The sequence below is a fragment of the Onychomys torridus genome, chromosome 6 (assembly GCF_903995425.1).
Source record: "Onychomys torridus chromosome 6, mOncTor1.1, whole genome shotgun sequence".
Taxonomy (NCBI): Eukaryota; Metazoa; Chordata; class Mammalia; order Rodentia; family Cricetidae; genus Onychomys; species Onychomys torridus.
Window position 1 is genome coordinate 134,077,743 of NC_050448.1, and position 12,002 is coordinate 134,089,744.

The window sequence follows — 12,002 nt, forward strand, 5'->3', positions numbered from 1 at the left end:
TAATTAAATGAAAATAAAAGTGGCTGTATGGGACTGAATAAAAAAAAGATGTCAGAACAAAGCAATTTACCAGAGACAGATTGGAATTTTATACTGTGAAAATTGTAGCAGTCTTAGATATAGTCAGACCACAGAAGTACAGATATGGCAAAACTATTGAACTAGAAGAGAACTAGATGACTGTAATATCCATTTATGAATAACTGGTAGAAAAACTGAACTGAAAATGATCAAAAATATAAAGATGCAGAGGAACCCAACATTACTCTTCACCAACCATTTCTAATTGTCATGTCTAGAATTCTCAGCTTACTATAGGAATCTGTCTAGGTGACCTGAGCTGAAAACAACTTTCAACAAGCCAGCTGAAGTCACACAGAAGATGGTCTCCAACCATACTTCATTTAAATTATATGACCGTGACAGAAGGATGGAAGGACACTACCCAAGCACTGCACACAACCTATTTCTGAATAGTCCAGGCCCAGTGAGGAAGCCCATGGCAAGTAAAACAGTACATTAAATACTGTACATGAAAATATGATATATGAAGCTTTGTGGGACAGAGCTAAAGCACAGATAAGAGGGAGAGTCATAACACCAAATTCATCTGCTAGACAGAGACATGGACAGCTCCTTTCAGTGACAGTGGAGAAAATCAGTGAAGCAAAGAGCTTTAACGCTAAACACTTGGAGGTGCTGGGCATAGGCAAGGACTTTCTGAAAATGACTCCAGTGGCTCAGAAATAATATTAACAATAGAAAATGAAATTAAAAGTATTCTACACATTAAAGGCATAAATCATAAGAAATCAAACAACAAGCAGACAGTTCTCAGAATATGAAATGGCCAAAAACAGGCTGTTGACCCTCACTACTCTTCAGGGAAATGCAAATCAAAGCTACTCTGACAGTTCACCTAACCCCAGTCAGAATGAGAGCCATTTAACATAAGAACACATAACAATGATGTGGACAAAGGGGTCCCAGATACACCCTGGTGACAATCTAAAGTAGTTCAGCTACTATGAAGTCAGTAAGGAGGTTTTTAAGGAAACTGAAAACAGATTTATCATATGGCCCAGCTGTACCACTCATGAGTGCTAACAAAGAGTTCCAAGTGAACATATCATATTCTTTAACATCAAAGCTTTTTGCAACCCTATTTACAATAGCTAAGTTAAGGAACCAACCCAGGGATCCAACAACAGGGGAATGGGTAAAGAAAATGTGTTTTGTATAAAAAAAGATACCCTTTTCAGCCATATGGAACAGACATGCTTTCAGTAGGAATGTTTTCTCTCATTTTTGGTTTCTAGATTTTATACTGATGCATATCATGGACGTCTATATGCCATGAAATTGGAAACAAAACTGTGTAGGGCCCATGGGAATGTGAGGGGTCTGGGGAACACATGTGGTATGGGTATGCTAAAAATACATGTCCACATTTAATCCATCACGAAGCACAATGAATATATACCAACATGGAAAATAGGAGCACACTGTATGCTTAGACAATGCTGGGTTCTAATTCCCATTCCTCAATTCCATACGGTCACATCCTTACCTCATGAAGTTGTGAAGATGACATGAGACTTCCTGTCAAACACTTTACTACAGTGCCTGTTCTATACTGCACATATTCACAATTATGACAGTTCCATAAAGCTAACATTAAGAAGACAGTGTCTTCTCTTTAATTTGTACTCCGTGTCCAAACCTATCCTCACACTTGGGTGCTAGATTACTGCCTCACAGAGCTTGGTGGCATGTCTACAGTATGAGGGGCATTCATAGGTCTGGCTGATCTTTCAGGTTTTAGTTAGATGCAGGTGATGCACCACTCTGTCTCTAATGACAGATGAAATGTGAGGTACAGAGCTTCTCACTTTGGTGCCCTGTAGTACAGGGCAACAGCTGGCTGATGTGAGAGCAGTCATCTCTGTCTTACTGAATATCTATCAGCACGTTGTTCTATTATTAATGTCAATCTACAGAATACAGCAATGGAATTGGAAGTTATTTTTAAAAAGGGGAAAACAATGGAGCAACTATAAGGGTGGAATGTGGCAAAAGTCAGCACATGTCTGTTCATTTAAACCTACAATGTTTTCTGATGGCACTGTCACACATACCCCCAACAGAGATGAGACAGGAGACATGAGCAACAGAGATAAAAGCTATGAGTCATTCTTTCCATCTTAATGTTTTTAAGAATGTATACATAATGGGGTGAGAGGGCTAATAACCATGTGACAAGTCATCAACTCCCTTAACCCCCAGTTGCTATGCTATCTGTGTCTTCTGGCTACACAGTTGGCCATGGGCATTTTTGTGGTGTGGTGTTAATTTTATATTTTTGCTTCTAGATTTTTCTCAAAGCAAAGATAATGTGAATATGATTGATTTATCTCAAATTTCTGAAGAAGGGTAATCATTTGCTTTATGGAACAAAGACTGATAGGTAATATGTTTTAACCTGACTCTTTCCATTGCTTTAATCTGACAAGTTTATTTTCTACCACTGACTCGATAGCTACCAAATAGATAATTTTTGGGTTTGGACTTTTATTAAAGGGATAATTGAGTCAGTGGGGACAAGAAGGGTCCCCTGACTTCATGGCTACTGCATGGCCACATTGGCATCAGGAAATATATAAATGTTCTCTGCTAAGAATAATTACATACCATGTAAGAACCCAGGACAAAGACTGTCACATTAAACACCTGCCATTTGCCTGCCACTTCTTCAGAAGAATGTTTGATTTATGTTTTCACAAGCTTCTATCCACATCACTTTTGAGATTAACTGTAATTATACAATATAAAAAGTAAGTTTATAAAATTTTTACACAATCTAGTTGACATTAAAAGCCATCAACAGGGCTACATCATCCTAGTCTTTTGGATTCCCAAAACAAATATTTGAAATGGGTCAGTAAAAAAAGAAATTATTACTTCTTCAAAACTATCTTTCTGACTCAGCTATTACAATGTAGCTGCCTCTGTAGAGTCTTACTTATTCTCATAGAATTTTGGACTTTATATAATTCTTCTTTAACAAGCTGGTCACTCCCTTTTCCTCTCCCTTCTTTCGCATTTCTGTCTATTACACTCTCCATTTCTCTTCTCTAGGATCTCTCTATCTCATGTTAATAACAATTTAAAAAGACACAGTAAACCCAATTAATACATTTATTCTTTTAAAGATGATTATTTAATTATTTTAAATATATCTATGGGCATGCATGTCTCTGTGTGGGCATGTTCATACATGTGGGCCATACATGTGGGCCCACAGTGGGCCAGAGATATTGGATTTCTCTGGAACTAGAATTACAGGAAGTTGCTAGGTACTGAACTCAGGTCTTCTGCAAGAGCAGTACATTCTCTTAACTGCTGACCCATGTCTCCAGCCCTAACATAGTCATTTTTATTTCCCCATCACAGAAAAAGACATTGCTACATTGATTTCCTAGAAAAGATAACATAACTGACTCTTTTAAAAGAGTACATTTAATTTGCCTCAGTCCCAGTTTGCTTACTGATTACATGAACAGGTTCTTCACAAGATATTCCTGGCTCTACCATCTTTTCCTCTGAATAGTCAGAGGAACTTCTCAGCTTGCTTTTTGGTTCTAAGCTCTGTTCTTTGCAGTGTGTTCTCTGAAAATCGGTCAGAGGACTATTTAAACGAACATTGCATCCTGTCATCTCCCTTTGAAAATACTTCCATGTTCCCTTTTCCATACCCTACTAAGATGCGGCTCACATGATCTGACTTCTGCTCATTTATCCAGCCTTTTGGACACTATGCCCCTCTCCTCAGCTCCCTTTGTTTCTTCCAAATGATATTCTTTCTAGGAAGGGTTGAAGCCTGCAACCCTTCACAGCATATCTCACTCTTGTGCTCAAGTGCTGGGTGTGGCCCAAGGAATGAGTGCTGTCTGGAGGTAACAACTCACTAGTTCTGGAAAGAAATGTATATTTTTAAAACTGACTAAACTTACCAGGGGGAAATATTACCTTGGCTATAGTATATGTAAATTATAAAGTGTAGTTACAATGTGATGTCACTGGAGCCTCAACACTGTAGTGTAAGAGCCACAGCTGGGTGGAAGGGTCTCTCACAGTGCTCTCCATAGAAGTTTGCATAATTCTAAATACAATGTTTATCATGTCCTCACAATAATGACTTTTTCTTATGTCTTAGACCTGCAGAAATCTAGTCCTGCTTGAGATCATCTCCTGAAAACTTTTCTGGTTTTGTTTTTAGGACTTCTGCCCACTATCATAACCAAATTTAGTCACTGTTTAGTTCTGTAAAATATTCCTTTGGGCAAGCAGCAGAATTTACACTTTCCTGCTGACAGACAAGTGAATCTGTTCTGATTTCTGGTAAATGGGACATGACCTTGAATGACACGAAAGGTTTACGTTAATGACTTTAGAGGCTTGCTTCAGCATGCACTTGCTCTGTACACTGTGACTCGTCACCACAGTGGTTGTGCCGTGTTCCTACAGGCACACGAGGAGCTTTGTGTGTGAAACAAGCAGCTCCTGTGTCCAGAGCTCCCCACCTAGCCTTTGGTGAAAAATGGGACTGTGCCCATTTCCTTATGGCTAAATAGGATTGGCTTTGATAGAATATTTATTTACTGATTTATACTCCCAGTGCTGCTTAATTTAAAAATTAAGTTCAGTGTCTTTTTTTTTTTTTAATTGATTTGTAGGAACTTAAAAGCACAGTGAGGTGCATGGATCCCCACTTGCTCACATGTTGCAGCTTTCCTTTCACTTTGCTGTGGTGACATATCATGGTCTGACCCACTCACTAATGCATTAGGCTAAAAGCTTTTAGAGGCTTGGGTTCATCTTTGTTTCTCCAGTATCAGTAAGTGCTTTGCAAATAGTGTATACACCATTGCTCAGTGAGTGCTTGCTGGATAAACTTTAACAACTTTAACCATTTTCATCGTATTTATTTATTCACTGATTTGTGTGTGTACATGTGTAGCCATATGTGTATCATAAAGCATGAGTCGAGGCCAAAGGGCAACTTATGGGAATTGGTTCTGCCTCTACTATGGGGATTCTGGGGAATCAAAATCAGGTAGTCAGGCTTGAAGGAAAGCACCTTTACATGCTGAAGCATCTCACTGCTATGACTTTAGATGTGGCAATTCGACCTTTTTAGTGGTAAATATAATTTTATGGATGTTGGTTATGTGTACTGCTGAAGCCAAGGCTAAGTGAAGTGTATGCAACACAACTTTCTGTGCTCGCACCTCAAAGTGTATCCTAAGGTACTCTTACAAATGGTGAATCTGCAGAAGAGAAGGCTATTTACATGCAGCCATTACTAATTGAGCACCAGGCTGTGTCTATTTCCATTCTTTTCAATGCAGTGACAGTTGACCAGAAGCCCTAGAGTGGCAGAATATTTAGTCTGAATTTACCATGAAGTTAGAAATGATGTTAAGACACAAGGTATGGACTACATATTACAATGAATGTGTGAGGTTCATGGTTTGTGTCAACTTGACATTGATTACCTTTTTAGTAATGGTGTCCGGAGGTACATCCCGCCTCCCAAGTGGGTAAGGATTCCATTGGCCACTAGGAGAGACATCTTCTTGTCCATTGTCTAAAATGTTGCTTTGCTGGGACGGGGTCTATTGCGAAAATGGTATGGCATTCTTTAGTGATGTTTACGATAGTTTTCTGAAAAGAGTCCCTAACAATTATGGTAAAATTAATTTTGTTTGATTATAGAAAACATATATCCTAACTGGAAACACTATTATATTCTATTTACTGAATAAGAATTCTAAACTGACAGCTATTTTGGAAACAATGAGAAATACAATTAAAATAACCATTTCAGAGTTATTTACTGAATTTTAAAGTTTAGATTCTCTACAGTACCTGAATAAAGATAATCAGAATAAAATTAATCAATGCTTTAAAAACACCCACAACATTTTAAAGCCTGCTTAGTTTGTCTCCTTAGTATGAGCTTACCATTTATAATATAAACTGAAACCATGCAATCCACAGACTGGAATGTGCAATATTCCAAGCCAGAGCCTAACATGAATTTTTTGAGACTTTGATGTGATTTTGCAAGGATGGACTTCCCACTAATCCTCTGCAGAATCTGCACTGGCAGATGAAGATGTTTGTTTGGCATTGTGCATTATCAACAGACAGCTGCTAGAATCACGGTCAAGTAAACCATGACTGTTTTGGTTACTAAATTAAGTTATTTATGCATCACTTATATATTAAAATTAAATCCTTCATAAGTTTAAGACTATTAAAAACATTCTTGCTTGTGGTTTTTAACAAATAGGATACCCCTGTCTTTATTAATACTGATGTTAGATATTTTAAGATGATCTAGACTCTAGCTAGATTAACATTAAGCAATCATATACTATCAGAAAGGGAGTACCTGTATCTTCTACTGGAGAAGTCATTGGTGGTATATACAGCATGGGATGTGTGTACAAAGTCCTTTTCTCTTCTAACCTTTAGGGTACATGAGTTCTGTTTGCTTTATTGGGAATCCCTGTGTGAGTCAGAAGCTACCTATGCCAGTCCTTGCCCACATTCTGAAGAAACCTGGCTAGAGAGGTTGTGCTTACTGGTATTCTGTGTGAGGTGGGTCCTTCAGCCTTATCTTGGTAAGCTAGGCTACTGCTTTCATGTGCATCACAGGTAGCTGCTTGCCAGTCCTCATCTGGCTACACCACTATGATCTCTTTAAAAAGAAACCCAATAACCAACTTGTCTGTATTCTGACCACATCCATGTTTTTAAAGAACTGCCAGGAAATATAGTAAAATAGGGTTTAAGGTGAAACTGTCTCTCAATGTGTCTAATGGAGTTCACACTGTCTCACAATCCCTCTAATGGACATAATTAAAAGGACACAGTTCAAATTTCACCTTTTGCTTGGACTGTAAATTCTGTTTCCACAAACCCATCAGAAATGAATAAGGAGAAAAAATGTTTTTGAATGCAAACTCTCATATTAATTAAGAATGAATCTGTGTTTAAAAAATCAAATGAAGAATAATATACATGAAAAACATGTTGTTTGAAAGTAGTGAGATACCTATCAGATGTCTGTTTCAAATGGATTTCTGGTCTTTACTATTTTTAGACCACTATTTTCACATGTGCTCACATACAACTTTTCTAGATATTAAAGTATGCCAAATAAGGATACAAAGATTAAATAGCTAAGAGGTATTCATGCACCCAACAGCCACTGGCTAGTATTTTCTTTTTGGATTTTCAGCATCCATGTCTCCTTGGCCTGGGTCCTCCACTTTGAGGTTCTAACACAACCTGCATATGGTTGTCTCTGTGCAAGACACATTCTTGAGAGGTGGATAGAATTCAGCACAGGTTTCCTTTTTTTGTTCACGTCACTCTCATTTTTATATGAATTTCCTCTTAGGCATTTTCTAACCTGCCCAGAAATGAATAGTACTATTTTGAATAGCCACTGAGCTATTCAAAATGGCACAATTCTTCTTGGCCCACAACAAAAGTGCAGCTCCATTCTATCAAAACCATGACACCATGACCCTGGGTTCTTCATTAGTTTATAAATTAATTTGTCTGTTTTTAAAAATTAGAATTAACTGTCACACTAATTCGTTTATATTACAGGGGACACAGAAACATAAACATACAGGACCATTAAGGAGATCTTTTTTCACTACACAGTAAAATTAATTTACTTCCTGAAAGTAATTTCCCTTATTAATTTCAAGAATGAGCTGCGATTTGATTTTCCAAAGTGAGGCACTAAAGCCTGGAGAAACAGGAATACCATGAAACACTTATTGGGGATGACTGAAAAGTAATATATTTAGTATGCTCACATCATTTCTCAAAGTAAGATATATGGTGTGAGTAAATTTGTTGTCTAGCTGCTAAAAATCTCCAGAAGATAAAAAGGAACAACTCGAAAGCGTAATATAAATTGGAGCCATTGCTGTTACAATGTCTTATTTCTAAGAAAACAAGAGAAACCAGGTGCTCACATCCTGTTAGTACTCTCAAGGTTAGGACCACTTCTGATGTTCCCCAGCTCACATGACCAGCCAAGGAAACACACAGTGCATAGGATGTCAGCTGCTGGATTCTACTAGTTTTTATTAGAAAAACAGAGGAAATGGACAGTGTAAGTTAGTGGAAAAGCAAACATTTTAATAAGGACTATAGCTTAAGAAAACCTGGCTCCAAAGTTTGCTGTGGTCATTGATAGACTTAGTGGACGATTCTCAGAACTAGGAATGGTGATAAATATCCAGTGAAAGAAGTGATTTCTAATCTGGCTAAGCCTTCAGTATGCATCTCTCTCCATATACCTGAGTATATCTGTACAAATATTTGTGTATATAAATGTGTCCATATGGATATATATTTGTGTAAGTGTATATATATATGAGTAGTATTAACAGAGTAAATGGGCATAGCTGAACCAGTCGCCTTGCTCATCTGCTAAATAATGGTGTACAGTATGCTTGTGAAATTATATGTAATGCCATCTTGCTGAAGAGAATACATGAGTGGCGTTAGAATTTGACACTTTTCCAAGTTCTTATGACACCTTTGATGAATGCAAGGATCTACTTTGTTAGGTAATTGATACATGGTTTGCAAAGGAGATTTTCATAGACTTAAGAAAATGTTAAAAAGAGTTTGTTCAAGCAACATGGTGGCAAATGTCTATAATTTCAGCAATGAGGAGGGAGGCTGAAGCTGGAGAATCATAAATTGGAGGCCAGTCTAGGCTACATACGGAGACCTTGTACAAAACAAAACAAAACACCAAAATTGGAGCAAACATACAGATTAATAAATAAAAACAAACACCAAAAACAAAACCAGAGAACTCTAGAAAAATAATCTGCCCAAAGTATTTTTAGTGAAATTATTGCTGTACTATAGTATTCCAGCAAATATACTGTGTGAGAGAATCGTGGTTATGATTTTTAAAGACTGGGTTAGCCCATAACAGAGAAGAGACATTATTCACATTGATACATTGCTCATTTTAGCTTCTGTCTATAAGGATGTGTGCATTTGCAAGCTGGTGGCTTTTTTTTAATAATTAAAATGGTAGATAGCTTTTTATGGAGGGATAAAGAGCCAGTAATAAATATAGCAGAACTGATAGGAATTACAGGCACAGGTTGGCCAGCGGTACAGCATAGATCTTGGTTTGCTTTCAGCAGGAAAAAAAGGGATTGAATAAGTGACACATGGCTTTAGGGTGAACAGACACATAGTGATTACGGTGCCATCTGATCCTGGGTCATCTGCATGGGTCCAGTGGAAAAGGACACCAGAAGTTTAAAAACAGTCAAGGCAAACATTGCTGTCTGAATTTCCCTAACCCAGGAGTTTCTTAGACAGGAATCAACTGATTTAGTAACTAATGAAACAGACAGTGAGGACATTTTCTCCCAGATAACTTTAAAGAAGCAATTATTTTATACATGTCATAGGTATGACTTAGGCATTCCATCTCTGAAATTATAATTTATATTACTGCCCAATTCTATAAATAACAAACAAAATACTCTGTAGTGTGACATTACAGTAATAAACACTAAAAGATGTGGCAAACACCACCGTGGAACCTACGGTACTCTATTGGGAGCCATGCCCTGGGCAGGCACTAGCAAAGGTTAGTGTTTCATCCACAGCTCTGATGCTCTCTGGTGGTAGCAGCTGTCAGCAGGATTAGTATGTGATGCTCAGGGTCTGTAATATTCATGCCACTAGCACATTCTGGTGAGATGGAAGGGTCAGGAAGTACAGGTGGATCCAACAGAGCACATGGTGATCACTGGCTTTCACTTAGTTCAGATAACCTGAATCATTTCTCCCATAGTATCTACATAACAACGTGATCATGTGTTCTTCGGTCAGTGAAGATACATTCCACATTATCAACTTTTATGGCTATTTGGATAATAATGTGAACAAAGGAATTGTATTGACTACTGTGAGTCATGTATGAAAATATCAGATGTTACAAAATGTGAAAAGGCTTTGCTGAATGTAGAGAGGGCACACACTGGGCACCATGGTCATGACAGTAAACCAAAAGCACATGATGTATCTGTGTGACTTGTGAACCTCTGTCTTCTGTCTCTCTCATCCACCTACTAAATATGTCCTTTTAGGTTTGTGAGTTGCAAGAGAAAACTATCCTTAAAGTACCTTGTGGTACCAGCCAGAGTGAGTTTTCTGTCTTTCTTAGCCTTTGTTTTCTCCCAATGGAAATTTATCATTCTATCATTCGTTAATCTAGGCAATAAAAGTAGTGGTTTGAACCAACATTCTCTTATAATGTTGTCCTTTTCCCAGTAACATGACATTTCAAGACAATAGCTCAGCTCATTACAGTAGAACATATCTGAAAAAGCACATGAACCACTAAAAACATCATAGGAAGTTGACTTGAATGCTTTTTGGAAAGGCGGCAAATAAATGATAAATGAATGAATGAGTGAATGAAGGAAGGAACAAATAAATAGGAAATAACAAAATCTTCTAATTTAAGCCTAACTTATATGTCCAGCATTCTAGTTCATAAATACTCTTAGATATTTAAGTTCAGCAGAAACATCAACAAACTAATGAATAATCTTAACTTTTTATATTAATTTTGTTACATTTAGTGGCATTTTCAAAAATATCTTAAAGACTTTCATGAAATTATCATATAAAATACAATTTCCTGTTTACAGAAAAGAAAGACTATAGTTTTTAATCCATGAAAACTATATGCTTGACCTGGCATGCAATAAATAGGGATGAGTTAAAAATGTTCAAACTGGGCAGTGGTGGCGCATGCCTTTAATCCCAGCACTTGGGAGGAAGAGTCAGGTGAATATCTGTGAGTTTGAAGCCAGCCTGGTCTACAGAGTGAGTTCCAGGACAGGCTCCAAAGCTACACAGAGAAACCCTGTCTCGAAAAACCAAAAAAAAAGTTCAAAATACACAACAAGATCAGCATGTCTGTGGGGCCTCCCTGCGCCCCTGCCCCCATGGCCTTGATTATACACTGTGCACTACCAGGTACCGGGCTCCTCGCTGCAACCAGTTCTCTCCTTTCATTAGTTTACTATGAATTTGCTTAAGGACAGTGTCATCGGTGCTTTGGAGGGAATATGAGTGCTCCTTCCTCCTGGTGCAAGAGGCCAGGTTTGGGAGACTGAGAGGGAGGCCACAATTGTGATTTCAGCCCAAGTGTCCCCTGGGAAGGGCACCACTTCCACAAATGTGTATTGCACATTCCTTTATTTCCTTAGGAAGCTTCACGCTTTCCTTCTAGATACTGAGAGTAATTTTATGTATATGTATGGAACCCTGAGAGAGCAAGAAGAAATCTTAAGTGGGTGGAGGAAGCAGAAAGAGAGGATAATAGAATGCATATGACTGTTTTGGGGCTGTTTTGGGGGAGGAAGGAGGTCAGTGGGGAAGGGAGAGGGGAGGATGGATAAGAATATAGTATGGATGAAAATGCCATAGTAACAACCATTTCTTTGTATGGTAATTAAAAAATTATATAAATAAAGGTTGATTTATAGTTTGACAGAAAGACTCCCTAGATTTGTAAATCCAAGCTCTACAGAGAAGATGAATCTGGCAGAAGGGATGGGAGCTTAGGGTGGAACCGATGGGATGGAGTGAAGGCTGAATCGCCACAGCCAGAGCTTTGGCTCTGCTTTGAATGCTTATGCATTAAAATTTCTGAACTCTTCACATGTCAGGTAGGGTAGTTTATGTTTTTCATAGACCTTAAACTGTCAATCTTAGAAATGACGTTTTCATCCCTCTTCTTCCTCCTTTCCCTCTTCCACTTCCTCCTCCTTCATGCAGGAGATAATGTATTGACAGTAATTTACTTTGAAGTCTTTCAGTGTTTAAATTGTTGGTTTGCAATTTATTGTGCTTTCCAG

At 37.9% G+C, this 12,002-nt stretch overlaps 1 protein-coding gene across 11 annotated transcripts in view; it reads right to left on the reverse strand.

Annotated features, from left to right (window-relative positions):
* Lrrc7 (leucine rich repeat containing 7) overlaps positions 1 to 12,002 on the reverse strand; it is a 357,320-nt gene that overhangs the window by 49,401 nt on the left and 295,917 nt on the right. For 9 of the 11 annotated variants that reach the window (XM_036190947.1, XM_036190946.1, XM_036190941.1 and 6 more), the window contains one exon: positions 5,559 to 5,678. The exons of the other annotated variants lie outside the window; for them this stretch is intronic. In XM_036190947.1, coding sequence (XP_036046840.1) covers positions 5,559 to 5,678 — 120 coding nt within the window. The remainder of the gene's footprint in view (positions 1 to 5,558; positions 5,679 to 12,002) is intronic. 11 annotated transcript variants of the gene reach the window in all.